Source organism: Catharus ustulatus, chromosome 6 (assembly GCF_009819885.2).
Source record: "Catharus ustulatus isolate bCatUst1 chromosome 6, bCatUst1.pri.v2, whole genome shotgun sequence".
Classification (NCBI taxonomy): Eukaryota; Metazoa; Chordata; class Aves; order Passeriformes; family Turdidae; genus Catharus; species Catharus ustulatus.
The window spans coordinates 998,926-1,012,923 of NC_046226.1; the positions used below are offsets into that span (position 1 = coordinate 998,926).

The 13,998-nt window shown below is 48.4% G+C and overlaps 1 protein-coding gene across 1 annotated transcript in view; it reads left to right on the top strand.

Moving 5' to 3' along the window:
• FANCM (FA complementation group M) overlaps positions 1 to 13,998 on the top strand; it is a 60,633-nt gene that overhangs the window by 19,758 nt on the left and 26,877 nt on the right. Inside the window, exons 5-10 of the mRNA XM_033061667.2 lie at positions 7,166 to 7,297; positions 8,043 to 8,175; positions 9,370 to 9,498; positions 9,924 to 10,025; positions 11,446 to 11,627; positions 13,495 to 13,701. Of these exons, the coding sequence (XP_032917558.1) occupies positions 7,166 to 7,297; positions 8,043 to 8,175; positions 9,370 to 9,498; positions 9,924 to 10,025; positions 11,446 to 11,627; positions 13,495 to 13,701 (885 nt within the window). The remainder of the gene's footprint in view (positions 1 to 7,165; positions 7,298 to 8,042; positions 8,176 to 9,369; positions 9,499 to 9,923; positions 10,026 to 11,445; positions 11,628 to 13,494; positions 13,702 to 13,998) is intronic.

Consider the following 13,998-nt stretch of genomic DNA (forward strand, 5'->3'; position numbering starts at 1 on the left):
AGCTTCAGGAAGAGCAGTGGATTTTCAGTGTCTCATATCCCTGGGAGATTGGGAAGGGTGGCAATGAGTTAACATTAATTTATCCCAACACTTTGGTGCCAAGATCATTACTGGGCTGATCAGGATTGGATTTGGAGAGTGGCAGGATCAGCTGAAATCCATCCTGTCCTGCTGTGTGCCTGCTGCTTTCCTTCCTTCAGCGGCCAGCTGAGAAAATGTCAGGAGTAGCCTTGAACAAAATGCACTTTTCTGCCTGGTTCAGAGTTTGTTAGTCTCAAACAAGAGAATAATTCAAATTATTGCCAGTCAGAGCTGCAGAGCCTCCCCAGCTCCTTCTCCTGGGGGTTATTTTTGGGGATGGTGGCTGCAGGGACACTCAGGTGTCACACTGGGGGTTATTTTGGGGATGGTGGCTGCAGGGACACTCAGGGAGCCCAAACCTTCCTGGGGGAAACAAGGTTCCCTTTGAACATTTTAAATGTTTGATGAGGAACAAAAGGGACAATATCCAGCACAGGGGGGCTGGCAAACTGCCAGCAGCACACCTTTAGCTTAAAACAACTTTCTGATTTACCTTTACCATGGGTTACATACATATGATTTTACATATTGTGACATTCCTGTGAGTTTGCATGTTCTGTCTGCTTGGTTTTAACCTTTGATTTGTCTTCATGCCCTCCTGTAGATAAAATCAATATATTTTATTCCTTCTTGAGGCTCTATTCTGTTTGCCTGACATTTTTTGATAACAGGAGAGTCAGTAATTTTCTCTTGGTGTCCTGCTTCTTTTCCATGTTGTATTCAGCTAGGATATTCTACAAGTACATTAAATCACCATTATCTATTTCACAGAATTTCCCATTGTCAATCAGTTATAACAGCATTCACTTCTCTGTAACAGTTAATACACAAATAAATTTATTTCAATGTTTTGCAAGACCCTAAACTAGAATATATTTATCACTAAAATACATAAACTACTCAGCACTAGGGTATTGGCCACAAAAATGACAAATTAGATTATATCAAAAGCAGTTAAAAATGATTACAAATTGTACTATATCAAAATAATTTGTAAATGTCAATATATAACAGCAAAAGCTAATCAATAATAAATTATAATAATATAATGTAAATATAATATAAATTAAATAAAAATAAATAGAATAACAATAATAGTTAAATATAGTTATTTCTAGCAGTGCTGAAACCAAGCAGGGAGTGCTCTGGCTCATCCTCTCTCCTTCCCTGGTCACTCCCTGCTCCTGCTCATTCCCTGTTCCTGCTCATTCCCTGCTCCTGCTCATTCCCTGTTCCTGCTCATTCCTGCTCCTGCTCATTCCCTGCTCCTGCTCATTCCCTGCTCCTGCTCATTCCCTGCTCCTGCTCATTCCCTGCTCCTGCTCATTCCCTGCTCCTGCTCATTCCCTGTTCCTGGCCATTCCTGCTCCTGGCTGTGCCCTGCTCCTGGCTGTGCCCTGCTCCTGGCCATTCCCTGCTCCTGCTCATCCCTGCTCCTGCTCATTCCCTGTTCCTGGCCATTCCTGCTCCTGGCTGTGCCCTGCTCCTGCTCACTCCCTGTTCCTGCTCGTTCCCTGCTCCTGCTCATTCCTGCTCCTGGCTGTGCCCTGCTCCTGCTCATTCCCTGCTCCTGCTCATTCCCTGCTCCTGCTCATTCCCTGCTCCTGGTCACTCCCTGTTCCTGCTCATTCCTGTTCCTGCTCATTCCTGCTCCTGGCTGTGCCCTGCTCCTGCTCATTCCCTGCTCCTGGTCACTCCCTGCTCCTGCTCATTCCCTGTTCCTGCTCATTCCTGCTCCTGCTCATTCCCTGCTCCTGCTCATCCCTGCTCCTGCTCATTCCCTGCTCCTGCTCATTCCCTGCTCCTGCTCACTCCCTGTTCCTGGCTGTGCCCTGCTCCTGGCTGTGCCCTGCTCCTGCTCATTCCCTGCTCCTGCTCATTCCCTGCTCCTGCTCACTCCCTGCTCCTGCTCATTCCCTGCTCCTGCTCATTCCCTGCTCCTGGTCACTCCCTGTTCCTGCTCATTCCTGTTCCTGCTCATTCCTGCTCCTGGCTGTGCCCTGCTCCTGCTCATTCCTGCTCCTGCTCATTCCCTGCTCCTGCTCATTCCCTGCTCCTGCTCATTCCCTGCTCCTGCTCATCCCTGCTCCTGCTCATTCCTGCTCCTGCTCATTCCCTGCTCCTGCTCATTCCCTGCTCCTGCTCACTCCCTGTTCCTGGCTGTGCCCTGCTCCTGGCTGTGCCCTGCTCCTGCTCATTCCCTGCTCCTGCTCATTCCCTGCTCCTGCTCATTCCCTGCTCCTGCTCATTCCTGCTCCTGCTCATTCCCTGCTCCTGCTCATTCCCTGCTCCTGCTCATTCCCTGCTCCTGCTCATTCCTGCTCCTGCTCATTCCCTGCTCCTGGTCACTCCCTGCTCCTGCTCATTCCCTGCTCCTGCTCATTCCCTGCTCCTGGCTGTGCCCTGCTCCTGCTCATCCCCTGCCCCTGCTCATTCCCTGCTCCTGCTCATTCCCTGCTGTGCCCTGTTCCTGGCTGTGCCCTGCTCCTGGCTGTGCCCTGCTCCTGCTTTGGGGATGCCTTAGGATGGAGCAGTGGGTTGGGGTGTGCTGTGCTGGTGCCCCACTGGCACTGCCTGGGCTCCTTTCCTGCACTCCAGCTCAGCCCCAACACTTTGGGAAGGGATCCCTGGCAGTGCCCAAGGCCAGGCTGGAGCAGCCTGGGGCAGTGGGACATGTCCCTGCCATGGTAGGGGTGGGATGGGTGGGATTTAAGGTCCTTCCCAACCCAAACCAGCCTGGATTCTCTGTTGAGCAGTGCCGGGGGTTTGGGAGGGCAGGGGAAGGTGCAGCTCTGTCAAACCCAGGCAGGGCTGGCAGAGGAGGCTGGGGACACCTGGCAGCTCCTGGAGAGGGGCTGCACCTTTGGGGTCCTGTTTGTGGAGCTCCTGCCTGCTTGGCTGCAGGTTTGTGCCACCCCTCCCTCTCCCCTGGGAAAGAAAAGCCACTGTAAATGTTATTTCTGGGTGTTTTTCTTTGGTAAAGAACCCCTGCAAATCTGCACTAAAATAATTAGGTCAGGGCGTTAGTTTGGAGCCTTTGTTTTTTATTGTGCCAACAGAAAACAGATTAGGAGCAGTTTTTAGTGAGGTGTAGCTGGCACAGGAGCAGCTCCTTGCCCTGTACACAAGTGCTCAGCTCCTGTCAGAGCTCCAAGAACAGGCTCTAAGCTCATCAAGGGCTCCAGGAGCTCCTCGTGGAGATAGCTCAGAACAGAGGGAGCTTTGTGCTCTGGGCAGGTTCAGTGCAGGATGGGATCACTCTGCCAGTTGTGTTTTATCTGCTGCCTGTAAATCTGTCAGCTCTGAACTCCACTCACCAGCTGGAGAAAGCCACAAGTGCTCCTGAGCAATTAATTGGAATTAATTCAGTGGCTGTGTTTGGGTAACACGACACTGGAGTGTTTTGGAAAGGCTGAGGGGACTTTTCCAGAAGTATTATCTTTTTAATTAAAAACGAAGGTATGGAGGCAAGATAAATGTAATCAGGGAGCAGAGCCTGCTGCTGAGGCTCTCCTAAGTAGGTTGTGTTTATTGTTCCCTGGTAGTTCTGAGCTCCAGGTGACTGGATCCTGCTGTCTTTCATAACAGCACCAGGTTTGTTTTGCAGAGGGTGATTAAATCAGACAGGGGTGTACATTGAGCAAACAGGGACAATATCATTTTCTTATATGTTAGAAACTAGGTCAAGGGATGAAACATAAAAGTACAGGTAATAGAAATTGCTTTTTAGAAAAAAAAAGCTCTGCAATAAGTGTAGGAAATCATAAACCAGTGCTGAAATATCAGATTTAGTGGCCATTACTTTTTAATGAAAACATTAATTTATTTTCAAGAGGAACATTTTTGAAAAGCCTGACTCCATTTTCACTACTTGAGACACAGTCTAAGCTTGATGTTCAGCATTTCAAGTGTGCTCATGTCCAACTGTTTGGGGTTTAATGGGAGGGTAGTGAGCTATTCCAGTGGTATCCATTCAAATAAAAAGCACTGAGTTCTTCCTTCATGGTTTATTTGGTAAATACCTGGTGCTGTGAGCTGGCACAGACTGTCTCTGTCTCTGTTCTTCTAAAGGGACTCATCAGGTACAGATTGGATTGAAAAACAACAGAACAGTGACAAACTCTGTGATAAAACACCAACTTTTGAATTTTAAACCCTTGAAACTAAACTGCATTTTTATCTTGTTCTCACCAATGTAAGAAATTAATTCCTTGTGCATTCAGCCTTCCCAGGTTTTGGCTTTGTTTTAAGAAAACAACATTTGATTTCTTCTTTCCCTCCACCCCTTTCCTCCAGAAATTGCTGGCACTGCTGTAACCTCCAGTTGGTGTTTGCTTGTTGTGTGTTAGAGGTGTTAATGGTTTATTTGGCTTAATTAATCCGTGAGCCTTAATTAGAAGGAATGCCTGGGGCTGGAGTTTTGTGCCTTGCTTTCCCTGGAGCTGAGGCTGTGACCCAGCTCCCTGGGGGTACAGGAGAGCTGGGCAGGGCTTGGAGCCCCTTGGGTGCCCTGTGCCCACAGCTGGGCTGGCCCAGGGACAGGGAGGGGCTGCCCCAGGCCTGGGAATGTCATGGAATGGTTTGGGCTGGGAGAGACCCTAAATCCCAGCCAGTGCCACAGCAGGGACCCCTCCCACTGCCCCTCCAGCCCCAGTGTCCAACCTGGGCACTGCCAGGGCTCCAGGGACAGCCACAGCTGCTCTGGCAATTCAGCCCAGCCCCTCCCAGGGAAGAGGAGCAGCCCCAATTCCCCCACAGCTCTCAGAATCCTGGCTCCATGTCTGTGATTTCCCTTGATCTGCTGTAAGCTGCTTATCCTGCTGGCTGCACTGCCCTGTGCCCATGGATGGGCAGGGTGGAAATTCCCCAGCACAGCTCCCCCAGCTCAGCTGGGGCTGTCACAGCTTCCAAACTTCTCCTTGAATTTCTGATTCTCTGGGGGATTAATGCTGCTGTCATTGATGATGGCAATCATTCCCACTCTGTTCCTTATTTAGATATTAGATTAGATTTAGTTTAGATATTGGGAAGGAATCTGGGGATGGGCTGGAATTGCCAGAGCAGCTGTGGCTGCCCCTGGATCCCTGGCAGTGCCCAAAGCCAGGTTGGACACTGGGACAGTGGGAGGGGTCCCTGCCATGGCTGGGGTGGCTCTGGGTGGAATTTAAGGTCCCTTCCACCCAAACCTTTCCATTCTGTGATTCTGTTTTCATTTTAATGCCACACAGGTTCTGCACACACAGCAAGAAGATAATAGAACCTATAAATTATATTATAAACTAAATTATAAACTGAACTCTAGGAATAAGCAAAGCAAGCAGACAGGAGTTAAGCTGAGCTGTCCCTGCACTGCCAGGCACGAGCAGCTTGTCCTTGTTAAGATATTTGTGCATCCTAAGAGGATCTGGAGCCCAGTGCCTGGAGTCACAACTGGAATGTTCTTCCTCAGGAATAAACACAGGTTGAGTTCTACACCTGCCTTTGTTTACCTGCCAGGACATTTCCTCCCCAGCAGCTCCAGGCCTGCTGGATCAGTGTTGGAAGCCTGACTTAGGCCTGGCTTTATTGGTTTAGTTGGATGCTTTTCAGTGGGCTGAAGGGACACTAAAGGGATTAAGCACTGCTGTACTAGAGCCCTCTTAGGGCAGGGCAGCTGTGCTGCTGCTGGGGTGCCTGGAGAACTGGGGAAACACAGAGTGCATGGAAACAGCCATGGAAAAGTGTCTGGAGAAGCTCTGGAGAAGGCTGCTCTTGTGCCCTGGGATGTTTTGGGGCCCTTGGCCAAGGGGGCCAACAGGTTGTAAACAGTGTTTGTGGACAAATCTGATTACTGCAATTATGGCAGAGTTAGTGCTCAGGCCAAACTTAAGTCTGTGGAAAAATCCTGACCACCTAAGGCTGGGGAAACAAAAAGAAAAACAGGATTAAGATGCATTAGTGCAGGTTATTGTCCTTGCTGCACTGGGGTGGAAAGCAGGTCCATGTGGTGGCTGAAAACAAGCTGTGTTTGGGGGGTTCTGCACAGAGGGGACACACTGCTGTGTCTGTGTCTGCTCCTCTCTGCTCCTGTGTCCTCCCATCCTTCCACACACACATCTGGCCATGCTGGCCACTCCTTCACCCAGTTCAATCTTCCCTGAGGTGAATCCAAGTGTTCCTGGCATCAGAATGTCACTGGAGAGTGAGCAGTGAGGGAGCTGCAGCCCCTGCTGCAAATGGCACTGGAGAGTGAGCAGTGAGGGAACTGCAGCCCCTGCTCCAAATGCCACTGGAGAGTGAGCAGTGAGGGAGCTGCAGCCCCTGCTCCAAATGGCACTGGAGAGTGAGCAGTGAGGGAGCTGCAGCCCCTGCTCCAAATGTCCAAATGTCACTGGAGAGTGAGCAGTGAGGGAGCTGCAGCCCCTGCTCCAAATGTCACTGGAGAGGGAGCAGTGAGGGAGCTGCAGCCCCTGCTCCAAATGCCACTGGAGAGTGAGCAGTGAGGGAGCTGCAGCCCCTGCTCCAAATGGCACTGGAGAGTGAGCAGTGAGGGAGCTGCAGCCCCTGCTCCAAATGTCCAAATGCCACTGGAGAGTGAGCAGTGAGGGAACTGCAGCCCCTGCTCCAAATGTCCAAATGCCACTGGAGAGTGAGCAGTGAGGGAGCTGCAGCCCCTGTCCCTGCCTGTCCATCCCACTGCTCTCCCTCCCTGCTGGCCCATCCCAGCTCCCAGGGAGTTTCCCTTTGCTTCCTGGATGGATCCAGGGTTATCCTGGGGCAGGAGGGTGTGGGAAGGGTCTCCAAGGATCATGGAGTCCAACTCCTGACCCCCACAATCCCACCCTGTGCCTGAGAGCCCTGTCCAAGCACTCTGGCAGGAATTTTGGGGAATTAACCTAAAACCATCCTGATTATGGAGAACCTTCCACTGGGGCAGAGCACCTAGTACAGTAACAAACCCTCAGAATTCAGCACAGCTCACTTTTAAAAATCCTGTGTCTCAAATGAAACCAATGAGCTGCTCATGTTCTGTTGTGTAGGATCTATAAAAATCAAATTTCAAAGGGCTCAGCCCCCCCTCACCTGTGCTGGCTTTTGGTTGCAGGTGCTGGAAGCGTTTGCTGGGCGCCTGATTAATGTGGGAGTTTTATCCAGGAGGGATATTCCCAGCCTGACCAAGTACCAGATCATCCTGGCAAGGGATCAGTACAGGAAGAACCCCTCTGCACAACATGCAGTAAGTTCTTTATTTATTTCATGCTATTGAATAGGGAATAAATAGGAATAATCCATTGTTACATTATTTCCGGAGACGTTTTAAGTAGATTTCTGTCTTTAGCCATGGAATAAAATATCAGAGAATCACAGCATGGTTTGGGATAGAAAGGATCTTTAAGATAATTTATGAACTCTATAAAATATTCCTAATTGTTCCATGTTTCTGGATGCCAGTATAGAAGAGATAAAGAAAAGATCAAGATCTCCATTTAAAATAAATTGCTTTGAGAACTTGCATTGTAATCACTGACAGCCAAGTTTCCCTTTTTCCCTCAAATGTATATTCCTGCTCCTGTTTTTTGGTAGATCCTCATGGAATGGTCAAATTTTATAAACTTAAAGAAAATGTAAAAAGTCAGTGTGTCTCAAAAAGAGCAGTGGGAAATCTTCACTGCAAGCAAGGCAACTTTCCTGACTTAATTCCATGGCCTGGGTGGATGTGCCAGAAATGCCTGGCTCTCCCAAATGCTGATGGTCCAGCTGTCAGTCTGAGGGCTGATGAGCTGATTTTGGCAGATAACAGGGGTATTTTGGAGGATTGGCTTCACTGAGTGAGGGCTCTGATGGCCAAACTGCTCCCTGAGCATCACCTGGGGCTTTGCTCTGCTCCTCAGGTGTCACTCTGGCTTAGGGCAGGAATTGCAGTGGCATTCCTGCTCCTCAGCCACATCCTAATCCAGCCTGAGTCTGCTCTTCTCCCCCAGGGAATCCATCAAGGCATCATAGAAGGAGACTTTGCCCTTTGCATCAGTCTGTACCACGGGTACGAGCTGCTGCTGCAGATGGGAACCCGCTCCTTGTTCAGCTACCTGTGGGGAATCATGGATGGATCCAAAGGTGAGCATCAGGGGCATTTCCACTCTGCTCCTTGTTCATGTACCTGTGGGGAATCATGGATGGATCCAAAGGTGAGCATCCCCAGGGGCAGCTTCCTGGTATCCCCAGTCTGCTCCTTGTTCAGCTACCTGTGGGGAATCATGGATGGATCCAAAGGTGAGCATCCCCACTCTGCTCCTTGTTCATCTACCTGTGGGGAATCATGGATGGATCCAAAGGTGAGCATCCCCAGGGGCATCCCCACTCTGCTCCTTGTTCAGCTACCTGTGGGGAATCATGGATGGATCCAAAGGTGAGCATTTCCACTCTGCTCCTTGTTCATATCCCTGTGAGGTAAATCATGGATGGATCCAAAGCTGAGCATCCCCAGGAGCATCCCCAGGAGCATCCCCAGGAACATCCCCAGGGCCATCCCCAGGAGCAGCTTCCTGGCAGCTCCATCTGCTCCTGGCATTTTCCAGCCTCTGGGGCTGGTTTGGCACAAAACACCTCGAAGAAGGAGGGGTGCAGATGGACTTGGTGCTTTGTTCCTCTTGTGTTAGAGGCACTTTGGGAGAGCCAGTGTGTTATAATTGAGAAACAAAAGTCTCAATTTTAGCAAAATTTGGATTGCTTTATTTTATACAGACAGAGCAAACAGTGCTGGGGAGGTGTGAGGGGTCACTGCCCACTCCTTGCTCCAATCTTGGTTTGCAGCTTCTTACAGCATGGTCTCTTGTTATAATCAATAATTTTTGTTTTCTTGCTGTTATAATTTTGCCAGGTGAGCAGTGGTGGTCAAATAAACATCCGTGTGAAGTCTCTGGGAGTCAGTCCCACAGATACCATCTGGTCTGGGCAGATAAAACCAGAAATTGGGAAGTTCTGCTGTTTGTAGATGGGCAGCATTGATAAACAAAGGCAGGAAGTCTGAGCTTGCAAAATCAATCAGGCTATTGGAAAGTCTGATGTTACAGACTGGCAGTAGATACAATTATTTAGGAACATAATAATAATTAATAATAATTAATAATATTAATAATATTAATAACAGGGGGATTTAAACAGAATTATGAATCACATTTTTCCTCCATCAAGTGTCACTTCAGACCTTTGTGTTCTGGTTTATACAAACCCCAGCACTCCTGTGATTAACACAAATCTTTTATCAGTTATCACAAGTGGAATCCTGAGCTGTTCCCACTCTCTCCCAAGGTTTGTCCCGCACCAAGAACGAGCTGGGGCGCAGTGAGGACTTCATGAAGCTCTACCTGCAGCTCCAGGACATGTTCTCAGACACTGCTGTGGCTCCTGACAATGGAGGTGCTTGCAAGAGCACCACAGGTCAGGATTCCCCTCCTAGGGACACAATATTGCTGTTTAGAATTGTGCTGCACTGGCTGCTGCTCTTCATTCCAGATGGAATTCCCAATATTCTGTCTCCCCCTCCCTCTCTCTCTTCCCTCAGTGGTTTTAGCTACTTTCAATCAAGTTTTCTATGTTTTAAATTTTTAATTTGCTCTAAAATGAAGGTTAAATCAAAACTGTTTCACTGCAAGTCTTTTCCAGTGTGACTCTAACAAAAGTAACAGCACTTTCTCAAAAACTGAGTTTAATAAATGTTATTCTTTCAGCAATTTATTGTTTTGTTTAGAACCAATATCAGGATTTGGGTCTGACTCAGATAATTACAGTGGGAGGGAATGAATTTCACTGAACCTTCCTGCATGCTGCAGGTTTATCTGCATGTTTCATTATTTCCTTTCCAGCAATGGGAAAGAAAAAGGAATTTGTCTACAGCCATCCAAAATTAAAGAAATTGGAGGAAATTGTAGTAGAGCACTTCAAATCCTGGAAACAGAGATGTTCTGGTGAGTACCAACAACTCAGAGGCAAACCTGGGAATGGAAACAAGGAATCTCCTCCTGATGGATTTCCTCCTTTATTGCTTTGGTTCTTTGTTCTTCCCCTCCAGAAGAACTTCACTAAGATTTCTGTAAGATAAAACTTCCTGTAAATTCTCATTATTAATTTGATATAAGCTGCTCTAACAGCTGAGTAAATCAGGGGTAGGGAACTCATTCCTGGGGCTGCCACATTTGCTGCTGGTCCTGTCCCAGTTTTGCTGCCAGTCCCTCCTGCAGAGTTCCATGAACACATTTAAGGACCTTAAGGATGAAAGTTCTGATATCCAGCCTGAGGATAAGAATTAACAACTCTGAGACACCAATTTGAAGTTCAAACCCTTCAGTTACATTCCCCTGTCTCTCATTCTTTTTCACCTTGATGAGGACATCATTCAGATCTCTTTGGTTTTGGAATGTTTCAGCTTCTTGGTTCAAGCCTTTGGAATGATTACATGAGTAATAACAACATTTGTTTTGCATCTTGTTCACTTTTTATCTTGCCTGTTTGGATCTTTGTGAAGTTTGATAATTTCTGACATGCCCTTCCCTCCTTTTTTTGTGTTGTTTTTTTTTCTCTTGGATGCAGTGATGTCAGCAAACCTTTAGAATGACTGATGCTTTCTAGTGGGCAGCTTTATTTCCCAGTTCTGTGTTTGTAACTTTAGGATAAGTCCCAATGCATTTAATACAATTAACTCCTTTCTTCCCCTTCCCATTCAGAGTTCTTTCTGTCCTCCCAACCTCCCTCCCTGCTTTTGCCTCCACTTTAAAATCCCTACGTTTGATGGAAAGGGAGGGAATTCATGCCCAAAGTCATCAGCCATCCCTGGAACAGCAGCAGCCCTTCCTGTTGCATTCATTGCCCAGGGAAGCTGTGGCTGCCCCTGGATCCCTGGAATTCCCAGGAATTGGGAATTCCTGGCTGGGCTGGAATTGCCCCCTGGATCCCTGGCAGTGCCCAAGACCAGGTTGGACACTGGGTTTGGAGCAGCCTGGGACAGTGGGAGGTGTCCCTGCCGTGTCAGGGTGGGATGGGTGGGATTTGAGGTCCCTCCCAGCCCAAACCAGTCTGGGATTCTGGTTTTGCTGTTCTGAGGGTCCTAAACTGGAGAACCAGAGATAACAGCATCATGAACTTCATTCCAAAACACTTCCCATCCAAGCCCAGCTGTTCAAAGTGACTTTAGTACCGTGCCTCACATAAAGACATTCTCATTCTCACCTTCTCCAGAATCAGAGCCTGCTTTGATCCAAAGAGGAATTTTTCAAGGAGTGGATCTTGGAACATTTTCTATCCATTTTCTCTCCCCATTAAGTGAGATGTGAACGTGTAACTTGCCCTTTTTGCTGGTAATTCTCTCAAAGCCTGCCCTTTGTCCTGCAGCAGGTGCAGCCCCAGGCTCAGCTGGGGACACGAGGGTGATGATCTTCTCGTCGTTCCGGGACAGCGTGCAGGAGATCACCGAGATGCTGGCGCGGCTGCGCCCGGCCGTGCGCGCCATGACCTTCGTGGGACACTCCTCGGGGAAGGGCAGCAAGGGCTTCACCCAGAGGGAGCAGCTGGAGGTGAGCACAGGGCCTGGGGAGCAGTTAGTGATAACTGCATTAACTCCAGCAGTATGGACTGGGGACAGGGGCTGAGCTTTATGTGCTGGTGAATCCCTGTGCAGAACCCAAAACTGCACCCACTGAACAAAACAGATCAATGAGTTCAATGGATTGACATCAATAAGATCTAAAGATCTTAATACAATTCACTCCTTGTTTCCCTTTCCCATTCAGAATTTCCTGTCCTCTCAACCTCCCTCCCTCCTTTTGCCTCTGCTATAAAATCCCTACATTTGAGATGGAAAGGGAGGGAATTAATGCCCAAAGCCATCACCCATACCTGGAACACCACCAGCTCTTTCTTATATCTTATAAGATCTAAGACCAATAATAGATCAATAATATCAATATATTTACATGATGTTAACAACTGCTAGATTTCAATGTCAAACATCTGAAATGAGAATGTGTGAATACATGCTGTGGGATTTTTTTTTTAATCCAGGTAGGAAAGATAAGATTTAGTAAAACAGATAAAATTCTGATCTAGCAAAGCTAAAATAAAAGACAACCCCTGAAATACTCAACTGCTAAGCTGTGAGGATGAGTTTTACAAGGAGGCAGAATGAGGTGTGCTTGTAGAGCTGAAATGAGGGTGTGGGATGTTCGTGGAATGCAGATGGGACAGCAGTTCACGGGTCTGCCTGAGCAGAGCCCAGCCCAGCACTTTTCTTCAGTGGAAAATCCTTTTTTCTACTTGAAACATTGCTTTTCTTGTTTGTCTGTGAAATCTTTTTGTTTGGTACAAACATCTCCTGTCTGAGGTGGATTTATCCTGAGCCATAAAACCCTTCCAACTCACTCACCCTTTGCTTTCTAGTTATCCAGTAGGACTGGCTCAGCAATTCTTTCCTTCTCTATCAGAACTTGTTTCATTTCTATTCCTTTTTCAGAATCTACATTCAAAATCTCTCTGTGAGACCTTCCTGTCAAACTCCCATCCTTCCCAACACTGCTTTTGTCCCTTTATTGGAAGGAGTTGAAATGCTGATGCTCACACTGGGGGCTGGTGTTTGTTCACAAGGTACCAGCTGGGAGGTTTAGAAAGACAGAATTTTGTTGGTTTAGGGTATGGGCCAGATGTTTTAGGGTATGGGTCAGATGTTTTGGGATATAGATCAGATGTTTTAGGGTATGGATCAGTTCTTTTAGGGTACAGATCAGATATTTTAGAGTAGAGATCAGATGTTTAGGGTACAGATCAGATGTTTAGGGTACAGATGAGATACTTTAGGGTACAGATCAGTTCCTTTAGGGCACAGATCAGTTCCTTTAGGATACAGATCAGTTCCTTTAGGGTACAGATCAGCTATTTCAGGGTACAGATGAGATGTTTTAGGGTCCAGATCCAATGTTTAGGGCACAGATCAGATACTTTAGGGACAGATCAGCTATTTCAGGGTGCAGATCTGATGTTTAGGGCACAGATCAGATGTTTAGGGTACAGATCAGTTCCTTTAGGGTACTGATCAGATGTTTCAGGGTACAGATGAGCTATTTCAGGGTGCAAATGAGCTATTTCAGGGTGCAGATCAGTTCCTTTAGGGTACAGATCAGATGTTTAGGGTACAGATGAGCTATTTCAGGGTATAGATCAGATGTTTAGGGCACAGATGAGCTATTTCAGGGTGCAGATCAGATGTTTAGGATACAGATCAGTTCCTTTAGGGTACAGATCAGATGTTTAGGATACAGATGAGCTATTTCAGGGTGCAGATCAGATGTTCAGGGTGCAGATCAGATGTTTAGGATACAGATGAGCTATGTCAGGGTGCAGATGATTTCTCCCAGCTCTGCTCTCACTGCCCCCCCGCTGTCCCCACAGGTGGTGAGGCGGTTCCGGGAGGGGGGCTACAACACTCTGGTGTCCACGTGCGTGGGCGAGGAGGGGCTGGACATCGGCGAGGTGGATCTGATCGTGTGCTTCGACGCGCAGCGCAGCCCCGTGCGCCTGGTGCAGCGCATGGGCCGCACCGGCCGCCGGCGCCACGGCCGCATCGTGCTCATCCTGGCGCAGGGCCGCGAGGAGAGGGTGAGTGGGGCAGGGAGCAGGGCTGGCCTGGCCCTCAGGGTTCACCCCAGCTCTGCTGCTGCTGCTCAGAGCCCCCAGCCTGGCACCTCTGGGGTCCCAGCACTGCTGGAGCTCTGACAGCTTCAGGGTTGTTCCTGGGGAGCCTGGGCAGTGCCAGCACCTCTGGGGGAGGGAGGAACCTTTCTCTGATCTGCAGGGTAACCCTGCAGGCCAGCTCCAGCCTTTCCCTGTCCCAGGGAGAGGGATTGGAGCTGTGCCTTGGGACAAAGCTGCAGCCCCTGGTGAGTCTCTGCTCAG